Source organism: Vigna radiata, chromosome 8, assembly GCF_000741045.1.
Source record: "Vigna radiata var. radiata cultivar VC1973A chromosome 8, Vradiata_ver6, whole genome shotgun sequence".
Classification (NCBI taxonomy): domain Eukaryota; kingdom Viridiplantae; phylum Streptophyta; class Magnoliopsida; order Fabales; family Fabaceae; genus Vigna; species Vigna radiata.
Window position 1 is genome coordinate 37,034,078 of NC_028358.1, and position 12,634 is coordinate 37,046,711.

The window sequence follows — 12,634 nt, forward strand, 5'->3', positions numbered from 1 at the left end:
TAGAAATTTACGTCAAATGTAAATATTTAACGCTAATTAATCAATAATAGCAAGAGCATTCAGAAAATTGCATCTGGTTTTCTTAAGTTCGTAATTGTTTTATTTTTTTATTTATTAAATACTATAGGCATGAAATTGCATTAAATAAAGACTTAATTATAATATGATAGAAACTTTTTCAAACGAGTAAACGGAAGAATAAAACATGAAGTGATTATTTGATATTAAAAGGTAGTAGGAAGGAAGATTAAATTTCATAAATGTAAATATATAAAATAATATTATGATGCCTAATATATATAAATATATGTTAGTAGTAAATGTGAGTGGTTGAGTAGTGTGGGGTTTGATATGCGAAACGTTAATTTTTGTGGTAAAACGTGGTACCCACTAAGTATTAGGGTCAACCCACCACTACCTGCAAGGCACGCCTAATCTAGCCGAGTGGCAGGTCTGGTATTTACTCTATATAACATTCCTCATTTTTTCTCAATTTTTATAATTGTCGACGTCCACAAATTCACTTAATTTTTCCATTCAATTTAACCAATTCAATAGATTTCTTTTTTCATATAAAGCTAATAATTAAAGATACTATATGTTCAATAAATGATTTAATTAACTACGTATTTTGTTAAAAATGTAATTTTAAATTTAATTTAATTTTATCAAACTAATTTATATATATATATATACACATACACTCGAGGAATGAGGTGAGTTTGGTAAAAGGTGGTGCAACTAGTAAATCAGGACTTTTCTTTCTAATTCAGCCGAAAACAGATCTTCTTCCTTCATTATTACTTAGTTGTCTTTCTGTTAGTTTCCTTTCTTATGTAAGCATCTTCTTTCCTTAATGTCTTCTGCTTCTTCCTCAAGGAGGCACTTGCATGTGTGGGATTTTAGAAAAACAGATGTTTTTTTGACTTCGAGTTCATCTTATGATAGTTAATGATTATTTTTTTTTATGCCACGAAGAGATTCATTTGGCGTGCAAGCAAAGTCATAGCCTTGTTTTAATTTTCAATATAGGTTTTATGTTAAGTTATGTATATTGAATGGAAACTTTTGCATATGAATAAGGATATGATAGATAAGTAATTACTTTCATTTTTTAGTTTAATATTGTTACGTATATTTGATTTTTATTGGATTTTGTGAAATAGTTTAGTTTCATCCTTTTATTTTTATTTAATGACATTAGTTTAGTTTGATCCTTTTATATGATTCAAATTCAACTAATATAGAAATCCATAATTGAAGTTGATCTAATGAGATTCTTTAAATTAATTCACTTGGTGTTTCCATAATAGTTTACAGAAATTTAAATTAGTTTTAACTTATTAGTTATTTTGGTTAATCAAATGTTCGATTTCTATTACGTTCAAATAAATTTATTTTTTTTAACGTAGAATGTTGTTTTATAATATTTAAATAATTTGAATATATGCTTTATTTATTTGTTCAAATTATTCAGATTGAGACTTTAATACAATAAATTTATCATACACACACGAGTAAACTAGAATCCCACTTCTACTTTCATAATTGCAACTAACCTTGAAAAATAATAAGTAAAATACAACTTTTAAGTTTTGAACGTTGTAGGTGTTCAATAAATTTTTTTTGGATTTTAAATTCCAACATCAAATTAAAAAATATAAAAATAAAAATTGTGATAATCAAACATGAACTAACTAATTAATTAATAATTGATTTTTTTTTTGTATATTAGAAGTTTTATTTTAGTGTCGTAATGTTGGTTGTTTTAAATTTATAAATTTTGATATTGTATCATGATTAAAAAAGTATTATTATTATTTTTATTCTAAAAAAAACATAAACATTTTAATACTTAAGAAACACTTAAATTAGGAAATTTTATATTTTGATTAAAAATATACAATCACACACTTTCGTGACTTTACTGTGTAAGATAAAAAAATATATAATTTAAAGTGTACCAAACACATTCATTGTCTTAACAAATACCACTAAGAAATCACATCATACTCTCTCCTCAATTTGAAAACTTTCAAAAGATCATGTTGACTTACTATTCACAATATATTAAAGTTTGGTTAGATTACCAACTAGGTAACCACCTCTAATACAATTATACATTATATATTATATCCAATAATTAAAAAAATATCAATTACTAATAATTACAAAGTTTTATATTGTAATAAAACTATGTCGTAATCACAACATTTGAAGGATAATTTAAACGGGTATAATTATGTTTTAACATAACTCTACAAGTTTAAGCAAAATGATTTCATTTAAATATCCTTTAATAAAATAAAGATCGTCACGTGAATAATTCAAAGTACCTCTTTAGTAGCAAATGTAAATTTTATCCGTGAGTATAATAATTAAGTTTTTTGACATCCCTACTTTAGTGGTATGTAGTTGAAATGGTTTGTAAAAAAAAGTCGGAGAGGTGTAACAAGAAAAAGGGGAGGGAAAAAAAGCCCAATGTGTGTGTCGTAGAGCCCAAAAAGGCATGGGGGTGTGTGAAATGGAAGTGGCACTAGGACTGGACTTTTCTTAACCGTTGGATGGGTCTATTGGATGACAAAACCCACTCTATCTCAGTTTTTTGTTTGGATGCGTTGAACCCCATCCATTTCCCTTATCCTTATCTGAGTCTTCGCTACAAATTACTACCCAAAATTCGTTCAGTTTATTGACAAGAGAAAGTTTAAGTCTTTCTTGGTAAATTTGTATTTTGCTCAATGTTTGAATTGCTTCACGATGATTCTTGTTTCTCGGTTGGATACAAATATTTAGTTTGACTGCTTCTCCTCTCGAACACTGTTGCAGGAATCAAGCAAACTCAAAGATGGTGGTGAAGATTCGATTGGCAAGGCTCGGCTGCAGGAACCACCCATTCTATCGCGTGGTTGTTACTGACAGCAAAACACCAAGAGATGGCAAGCAACTTGAAGTTTTAGGCTTCTACAATCCTATCTCAGGTTATTCTCTTATTCTTAACTTAATGTAAAATGGTTCTGTCCAGTGAGGTTGAAAATTTCCTTTTCCAAAAGAAACATTTACAGGGTTATACCATTCAAATTTCCAATTTGCTCTTCAGTACAAGGTAAACATTTTCTTTCCTAAAAGAAACCAAAATTACAATTAAGCCATTGTCGTACATTTGTATAATACGAAAACCTGTTGCCAATGTAGTGTGTAGTCGTTACTGTTATGTCTAATGTTCACCCGTTAGGAATTACAAAGATAATGGAGGATGGTAGTTGGTTCTAATTTTTCTTCAATGTATTACTTTTCTGCAGGCAAGGATGATGAAGAAAAAATGCGTCTCAAACTGGAAAGAGTGAAGTAAGTATCTTTCTCTAATGCTAGGTTATCTAGTTGTGAGTGTATCAATGCGGGAAAAGAGTGTTACTGCCCGGAACACGCTTTCATTATTTGCTTGGCAAAACCTCACCAGGAACATGTAGAGTGTAGGCTTCTGGGGTATATGAAACATTGTGAAATACTAAAATTCAAGGCACATAGTTTTCGTTGCTCCGACCAAGATCGTAGCTCCAAATTTTTCAATTTTTTGTTTTCTAGTCTCCTGACATTTCCTCAATACAATAAAATTGTGTTTGCACTATATTTTTTTTTTCTTTATACATATACTTCTGCTAAATTACTTGATAGGTGTTTTCATGGTGGTAATGGGGTTGTGCAGTTATGCAGAAGGCCATTGGCAGTATAATGAGATATATTGAAGTTGCATTTCTATATTTCTTTAATTCAATGATTAGGATTAAATTACCTATGTCAATTGTCTTTGAGAAAGAAAAGCAATTGTTTCTGATTGCATGAATGACAGCCCAAATTTATATTTATGAATTTAGCAACACAGCCATCTCCATTTGTTTGATAGCATAAATTCTCCCTACGTTTTATAGGTATTGGCTTTCTGTTGGAGCTAAGCCTACAGAGCCTGTGGAATATCTACTGTATCGAGCAGGTTTAGGACGTCAGGGTGGTCCATTTGAGAAGTTCTCTTTTGCTGCTCTTAACCAAGAGCAACCAACCAATGCTGATGACAGTAAAGACAACGGTGAACTGGACTCTCCTCCAAAAACCTCTTTCGGTGCTATTTTTTTTTATTTCTTTCTCATTTCTTTTACCATTTATTCTAGGTACATCTCCAGAAGCTATATTTTCTATTGGCCTACAAGTTTGAAGAGAACACCTCCACAGGTTTGGAGGAGGTGGGTGGTGATGTGAACATGTCACTCAAAGCAAGGGCAAGACTTTGATCAATTGTTTGTACTGTTCAATACCACCCAGAACAATTTATGAGTTATCTTGCTGTTGAGAGACTGATTTCATTTGTTTTCTAGAACTTTTGTATTGGAAAGACATTAGCACGGTGTAGCAAAAGCAGTTCATTTTATTTTGGCTCATGTATGCATGTATGACATTGTTGTCGACACTTGTGCATTTGCAATTCTTCTTGATTCTGGGGATTAATTTTGAAATATTTTCCTGTTTTCTTATAAAAGAAATAACAAACTATCAAAATATTTGAAAATTATGTAATACTTTTAATTATAAATGAATATAGCATTGTTCAAAATTCGAGTATCAGACACTGTCCTGCACCCACACACGAGACTTAGCTTCTGCTATACAAGATTTGACAAGGAGAAACTCTTCAAGGTTCATATTGAACAACTTTTTGTTTACTTTATTTTGTATTTGTTTGACTCTGTATGGACTCCGCATGACGGACTTAGAGAATGAATTTGAGATCTCCGCACTGTCACTTTGGTTTTTCTGCTCTTATTTCCGGAATTAGTAATTTAGTGGCATACATTGTGCTGTATTTGGATTCTTAAACTGTTCCGGCAATCAAATCAATGTTTTTGATGAGTACTTGTTTCAGCTCATAATAAACAATTGTTTCTAGAAGTAGCTCATTATTTCAAGCAATTCCAAGCATAGCGAACTAACCCAAGAGTTTCTTTAAACAAGAGTTGCTTTCTAAGCAACACCTAAGCATCCACTCTAAACAAACGTTTATTCATAGAAAAAAATAAAATTCCCATGCTCAAATATGAATGATCAGAAGTTATTAAATGATTTATGGAGACCTCATGTATACTGTTTACATTTAGCTTATCTTAAAACTTTTAACAAGCATGTCGTTGTAGTATAGTGGTGAGTATTCCCGCCTGTCACGCGGGTGACCCGGGTTCGATCCCCGGCAACGGCGTTGTTTTTTAACTTCCTATTAATCATTTATTTATGATATTATTATTAATGGTTTTTCAGTCCTCATCATGTCGTTGTAGTATAGTGGTGAGTATTCCCGCCTGTCACGCGGGTGACCCGGGTTCGATCCCCGGCAGCGGCGTTCACTTTTGGTTTTTTTGTTTTTTTTTTTTTAATTCAGGGTTTGTCCATTAATAGTTCTTTTGCTGCTTTTCTGGACCAATTATTTATCAATCGGTTTTATTTATGTGCTTGATGAAGATGGAGTTTGAAAAGAGAATGTAAATTATGTTATTCAAAGAGTTCCTACCTGGATTAAGCTCAAATAATAGATTCATGATTTCACCATTCAAGTAGGTTATTTTCGTAAGGTATTAGGGTTGAATGGGGAAAAACTGTCTTCCTTTGGTACTGCTTTTCAGCATTTATAACCCAGGTAGTAAGTTCTTATCTTTTTATATGTAGAAATTTGAGCCAAGAGAAAGAAAGATATCTTGCATGGAGAAATGCTCTATTANGCTCTTAGACTATATTTTTGGATAAAAGTTGAGAATACAGTTAAATTACATCAGTAAATTTAACATCNTATGCAATAAAAAACTTTACACATCAGATTTGCCAGTATTTTTATACTTGTATGCTTAATTTGTTTATTTTTATCTGATATACTTTATTTTTACCTTTACACATTGACAAGAATAAAAGTATATAGTTTTGAACTCTCTCGACTGTCATCGAAAGCCGCACATAGACTTCAGAGAGGGATTATATAAAGANCATGATCGATAGTATAAATGTGTTCCTCGATCAGTGCAGAAAAAGTCTTTATGTAGCAGATGGATCCCCACGGAGGAATGAAGATTATAATTATGGTACACTAGAAAGACCCAACAAGTTTGTCTGTTGCCTTTAGACTTTGGAGAGAGCACGAAAACACCTTGTAACTTCTCACTTTATATTTCTCATTTCATCACGGAGTGAATTATTGTAACTTCGTTTCAATGGACGACCATTTACTTGATCAAGATATCATCCAACTTTGGATCTTCAAAAGTTTAGAACTTTAATAATTTCCTCGTACTCTTTCTCCACAAAATACGGGATCATAATTGGATTACATAATTTTTTTTTGAGTAGTTGAGGTAACACTTATCATGTGAGAGACAACAGTTATTTATGTATGGCTAAAAATGACTCTGCTGAAGATAATTATATNAACATGATTATTGTATAACCAAAGTAGAACTATTACTTGTCACTGCCAATCTCAATGTGTTGGTAACAGAGTCAATTGATCTGTCATTGTTACATAACCAGCTATGAACCATGTTGTTTACATAGTAAATTAGCAGTTGTAAATAGAGACTCAACCTGCTAGCATTGTGTCCGTACAACCATATGTATTAGTTTGTTTTACTGTTTTTTCTTCTTTTTTCATATCTCAGTCCATCCCTTAAGGAAGGTGTGTGGAAGAAAATTACATTCCATCTGTGATCTGTTGGAAAGAGAGGACAGTGTAGCAAATAAAAAATGCAGAAAAATTAAAATCCTTCACAGATGTTGTGGTGAAGAAACATGTGGGGAGTTTGTTCCGTACTGAACAAGCATGTAGAAGAGAATGGAAATGGGGTAGTGGCTTAATGACTGAAAGTACACGTGACTATTAAATTACTATATATGTTAATTATACCGCAGGCAATGGTATTGTGAATCACGAGAACTTCACGTGTAACTCTGACCTCCTTGTTCTGTACAACCGACCGATTTTTTTTAGATTCAAGATATGCTGTGTTTGGACCACTTTGATCACGGAGCATTTCAGACATTAATGTTATCACCTCTGTCTCTAATGCTGTTAAGTTCCCACTGTTTTCCATTTCTATCGCGCTTTCTCAATTACAAACTTCTGCACCCATGCTTCAAATCAATATAATAAAGTTATCATTTTTATGAATATTTCATTTCGATCATCTTGAATAGGGAATGATGCTTGAGTCTGCTATATGTTACTGTGAAAAATATAAGAAAAACTTGGCATCTTAAGCTTGATAAAGGACTCTGTGTCTGGGTTGGAATACGATAATTGATTGATACAAATAAATCGAGAGGATACACAGTGAAATATGTGAAGATCTACCGGTTTCTGAGACAGCATCGGATGAAGTTTTTGCAAAATTTTGATGGGGATTTGTGCAAAATTTCACGGTAAAGAGGAATTTTGTGTCAAATCAACATGATGGAGAAAAGAAAGATGGAATTGTTCTGAAATTTAGAGAATAGACTGAAAGAAGAAGCAACACTAACGCGGAAATACAATAGTAGTCTATTAGGGGAAAAGTGGTAGGAAAACTCTGTAGTTACTGCTCGAAACGAGTGAGGAAGAAACATGAGATTATATATATTCTCTCATAAAAAGTTTAATAATAAAGCTTCGTGTATGAATAATAATTACAAAAATGAAAAAAAAAATAATCACTCAATATATATGCCTAAATTGTTTAATTTTTTAAAAGTGATTTTCTAATCTAATTTTTCAAATTTAAGGTTGTATAGTACAATGTTTATGTTAGTTTCTAATTCAAAGTGCCGGTCAAATGTTAAAAATAATTATATTAAGTCTAAATAAGACTATTGTTAATTGAGATTTGAATATAAATATTTATAAATATAAGTTTGTGATATTGTGTTGAGTTAGTTTCATTCATTATACATTCATTGTTAATATTGTTGGATCTTTATTAACTTTACTTTCGGAGTACTCTATAAATAATTTTCCAATTTGACATGGTTAGAAAAGTGAAACAAAGTAAAAACTTTGACATGTGCTTGGAGTATGAAAACTTTACCTTAATCTCAATCTATAAACCAAAATAAAATGTAAAAGAATAAGTCTTTGGATTAGTTTATAAATGCATAAATCTTTATAAAATGAAAATGTATTATGGTTTTCAACTCAATCAAATAAATAGTTTCGAGGCCAATCTAAATAGTTTAAAACTAAATAATTGATTTTTTGAAGAATGAACTAAAAATAAAAAAGAAATAAAGTAAAAGAAAGTAGATAAGAAAGAAGAAGTAGGAGTGTAATATAAGGTAACAGTACGGTTGAACTCAATTCAATATTTTTACAGGTTAGATTGAGTCGGTATTAAGTTTTAGATACACCTAATTCACAACTTAATTCAGTTGTATAACATGTATAGTTTTACAATTTTTATATGTTTTATCATATTAAATATTATTTATTTATGTATCATAAGTATTAATTGTTGATATGTTGCCAATATTAATTTTTTTTGAAGTAATGAGTTTTATAACTAGAATCACTGAATTTGATGACTTAACCCAACTGAGTTGAATTATAATCTGGTTGATTCTTAAACGAAATACAAATCTCAATTTAATCTAATTAAATTACATAAAATAAAATAGATTAAATCCCACTAAACTTCACAGGTCCTCTGTTTGATAAAAAAAAAAAAGATATAATTTTGTTGATAAAATGTTTGAAATTGGAGCGATTAATCTAAACTCAGGTGTAAGAGTGAGGTGAGAAGAAGAAGATGGTAGAAGCAAGAAAGTGCTGACAAGCGCATTATTCAATATGAAGAAGTGCTTAAAATTTGATGAAGAGGAAAGAAAAGAAGGTTAGCATTTGGGAAGAGCACGAGGTAGAAGAGCACGAGGTAGAGCAAGTGGGTGCAATCTAAGACTAATTAACTGGCTTTTTATCACACTTGAATAAAAATTTATGCCTCTTCTTATGGAATCTTAGTCAAAAACTTGAAACTTACGTCCTTGGGCATATGAGATGCTGAACAAAAAAAACAAAACTTTCTCCCTTTTGTTTCATCTACTTAGCAAAATACTTTCAGGCCTATGCAAAACTCACTTTAGCTTATTTTTATATCTTTTCTGGGATGAGATACCAACAAGGATTTATCTGGATTTCTTTCTGTAAGGTGAAACAAAAATACAGTGTGAAGGCGCAGAAAATTCTGTCCTATCATAATGTGTACGAATCTTGTGATTCAAATCCATTGCTCATGCAAATATCTCATTACTGCTTCTATATTCTTGCTGTCTCCTCCAAAGCTGTCAGACTCCTGTAACATATTCTGATATTCAGTTGGCTTGGATATCCATCATGCAGCTTTTTGCTGCTGCACATTTTAAACTAGGCTCAACAAAAATCTCCCAAAGGCCAAATAATTAGATTAGAGTACGTCACATAAATGAAGGCCTAATTTTTAAATCTTCCAAACTAATGTATAGGAGCATGTTTTCATCTGTAATTATTATTATTATAATTTATTAAGCTTCTTTTCTTTTAGTCTGTGAAATTAAATGTTTTAGTGTAAGGATAAAGATCATCATTTTTTTTATACAAATGATTGAAACGAGAATAGAATCTAAGATATAATTAGACCCATACTCACTACACCACTTTTAGTGGTGTGGACTAAAAATCATGCAACCAACAAAAACTGGAAACAATTTTGTGCTGGATTGTTGAAAGCCAGTGGTTTTCATCTAAGAAAATCTGAACTGATTTTTACAAAAATGAAGGCAAATGTAGTATAGTATTGGTTAGGATGAGGTGAGGGTGATGACATTCTGTTTATGAGTGATAATCCGAGAGGTTCAATAATTTATAGATTTTGTGGCATTGGATAAGCATGAGTTTTAGCCATGGGAATGCAAAGTCTGATGTTGAAAGCTGGGGCCCTAATTATGTGCAACTTTTTAGATGAAGTCAAGGTAGTAATAAGTTAGTCGATTATGCTATAAAACCTTTGTAATGGTTGTTGTTAGGAACTGATATGTAGGATTGAACAGAGCTTTACTTACCCATCAGTCACTTCCCTGATAATGTGGATGAAGGGAAAGATAGAAAGGCAGTGAGAAAAAGGAGAAGGCTTTTTGAGTTTTGTCCTGATGGGCAACCATAAACTCCTCCATCATGATGCAGAAGATTAAGGTAAGGTTATAAACTAAAATAAAATAGGTACCACATAGTTGAAAAATTGGAGACCCATGATGTTGGTGGGTGGTGGCTACACATAGGATGATAGAGTGTGACATGGCAATGGAAGAAAGAGAGGGGTGGTTGAATTGCTTGGGTTGTTTTTATCAGTTCCCGGTTATTGGGGTAAGGATTCCCAAAGGGTGAGGTGGGGCCCAATTGCTGTTTGTCTGGTGGGTTTAGAGGCACTGCACGCCCTTTCATGCCCCATCGCTGCCTCTTTACTAGACCAATGTGAGATAGGACCACAACCTCAACCACTTCTATAAGAACCCTCCATCCCTCACTCACAACACAACTCAACTTCAAAGCTTCCACCTTTAACTCCAACATACCTTATAACAAAGGATAACCCCACCATAATTAACTCTACAAAAAAAATGAAGATGGCTAGTCCTACCATGGGAGCTTCAAAGAGAAGGCTCTCAAGCAGAGGTCTTGGAGGAGCCCTCAGGGAACAAAGGGCAAGGCTATACATAATCAGAAGGTGTGTGGTCATGCTCCTCTGCTGGCATGACTAGTACTATGGAAAACAAGATTGCTTCTTTCTCTCCTTTTTATTCTCTTTTTCTTCTTCTTCTTCTTCTTCCTCTTCTTCTTCCTCTTCTCTTCCTTTCATTCATATCGTAGAGTGTGTATATAGCTGACGGCTGGTTATTGTGGAAGAGTGTTAACAATTTTTTGTATGGCTTGCTGGCCTTATAAATACATATGGCTTGGCTTTATGTACATCGCAATAACAGAATTATTTATAACAATTTCAATTTTATCATATACATTCAGAGTTTATTTTTCTACTGTTTTTTCTCTTTAGCTTTCTTTTTTCTATTTGATGCACTGATTCTTGTTCTCTCTCCATATTAGTTAGATCCACATGAAGGAAATATCATTTGAAAACTAGAGCATATAAATAATTATTTAACAGCTTGTTGTGCATATTCAGAATCTAGAACAAAGTTTGTATCTTAATATGATCTTTTATGAGTTCACTCTGACATGGCAAGTTTGACGAGTGATTCCAGTTAAGGAGTATGAGTCCCCAAAATCCCTTTCTCAACAGAATTTCCGGTGGTCTTCAAAACTTTCTACAAATTTCAGAGAAAGAGGCTTTATCTTACCATATCTATTATGGTGCTTAATTTCGAGCATATACTTTCCCACAGATATGGAAGCTTGGTATGAATTTCATAGATAGGTGGGAAAAATAGCAAATCCTAATCCAGATTATGTTTTGAAGTGTATTGAATTTCCGCAATTTCACTGAACTGGAATAGTTATACACAGAGTATGGCACATTAATTTCATATTTTACAGCAGTTGTGTGTGTGAAGGCTCTTGATCTAACTCGCTAAAACAAGTGTAGACACAAATTTTGGCTTATGAAATTTACTACAGTGTAAAAAGGTAATATGAAGATATAGGTGTTGGTTAAGAAACAAAAAGATGGTATGTAAGTGAGATTAAGTTAATAGGAAGTAGCACTGAATAATTATTGGCATGGTGTAGGCCCTGTTAATCATTTGAAGTAAAGATTTTGTTGATGACTCAAAAATTGGAACAGTTAGCACACAGTTGTAACATTTTATATAGATGGATTTTGGAATCTACCTTTTTATCTTTTACCTAAAAGGGCGGCATCTATAAAGTGTTTGCAGCTTGAACTCAAAGCGTTACACTATTCCTTCTGATGTTAGTTTTTATACATTGAAATATTGTCATTAAATTCTAAGTTTATTAATTATTTGTAGTTAAGTCTTTTGATTAGGCAGCATGATTTGATCTTTCAACTGTTTCAAACTTTTTAAATAGGTTCCGTAATTTTAATAGAAATAAGAAATGTTTGGTTTAATTTTGACAGGATTAAAAATATTTTATAAGTTTAGAGAATCAACTACAGATATTTAAATATACTTAACTCACTTTTAAGAAAAAATAAAAATCAAATTGAACTAGTACATTAATATGCATGTCAATAAGTGCTTGAATCAACTTACACATTATTACTTAATTTAGCCAACCATTTAAGATTTAAGTTTTAGTTGTTTATAGGAGTTTCCTCAAACTTGAACATAGTTGTCTCTAATGATAAAAGAACAAATATTTAATATAATTTTGAAAATTGTTTAAATAATAATATTTATAATATTTAATGATTTAGTATTTTTGTAAAAGAAAAAAAAAAAACCCAATTAGGATAGTTAAACTCGTAGGTAAGACAAAGACGTGTGGGTGACATGAATAATTTTGTTCTCACATCTTAGTGAGATGGAGAGAGCAATTATCCTCTTTGTCTTCAACCTAACAACATTACATAAACTATTTTAATCAGCTTACTCTTATTTTAAATCAAGTATTAAAATTAAG

The 12,634-nt window shown here is 31.7% G+C and overlaps 2 protein-coding genes and 2 non-coding genes across 4 annotated transcripts; all 4 read left to right on the forward strand.

Annotated features, from left to right (window-relative positions):
* The first annotated feature begins 2,573 nt into the window (after window positions 1-2,573).
* LOC106769817 (30S ribosomal protein S16-1, chloroplastic) lies at window positions 2,574-4,500 on the forward strand. Its single transcript, XM_014655589.2, has 5 exons — window positions 2,574-2,721; window positions 2,830-2,981; window positions 3,303-3,348; window positions 3,930-4,084; window positions 4,167-4,500. Exons 2-5 carry the CDS (start codon window positions 2,849-2,851, stop codon window positions 4,208-4,210), a joined length of 378 nt encoding a protein of 125 aa, XP_014511075.1. The 5' UTR covers window positions 2,574-2,721; window positions 2,830-2,848; the 3' UTR covers window positions 4,211-4,500.
* A 673-nt stretch (window positions 4,501-5,173) lies between these two features.
* On the forward strand, window positions 5,174-5,245 carry TRNAD-GUC. Its single transcript has one exon. It is a non-coding gene; the product is annotated as a tRNA-Asp (tRNA).
* A 69-nt stretch (window positions 5,246-5,314) lies between these two features.
* Window positions 5,315-5,386, forward strand: TRNAD-GUC. The gene has a single exon. It is a non-coding gene; the product is annotated as a tRNA-Asp (tRNA).
* Window positions 5,387-10,434: 5,048 nt separating this feature from the next.
* Window positions 10,435-11,046, forward strand: LOC106771578. The gene has a single exon (XM_014657570.2). It carries the CDS (start codon window positions 10,651-10,653, stop codon window positions 10,789-10,791), a length of 141 nt encoding a protein of 46 aa, XP_014513056.1. The 5' UTR covers window positions 10,435-10,650; the 3' UTR covers window positions 10,792-11,046.
* The last annotated feature ends 1,588 nt before the right edge of the window (window positions 11,047-12,634 follow it).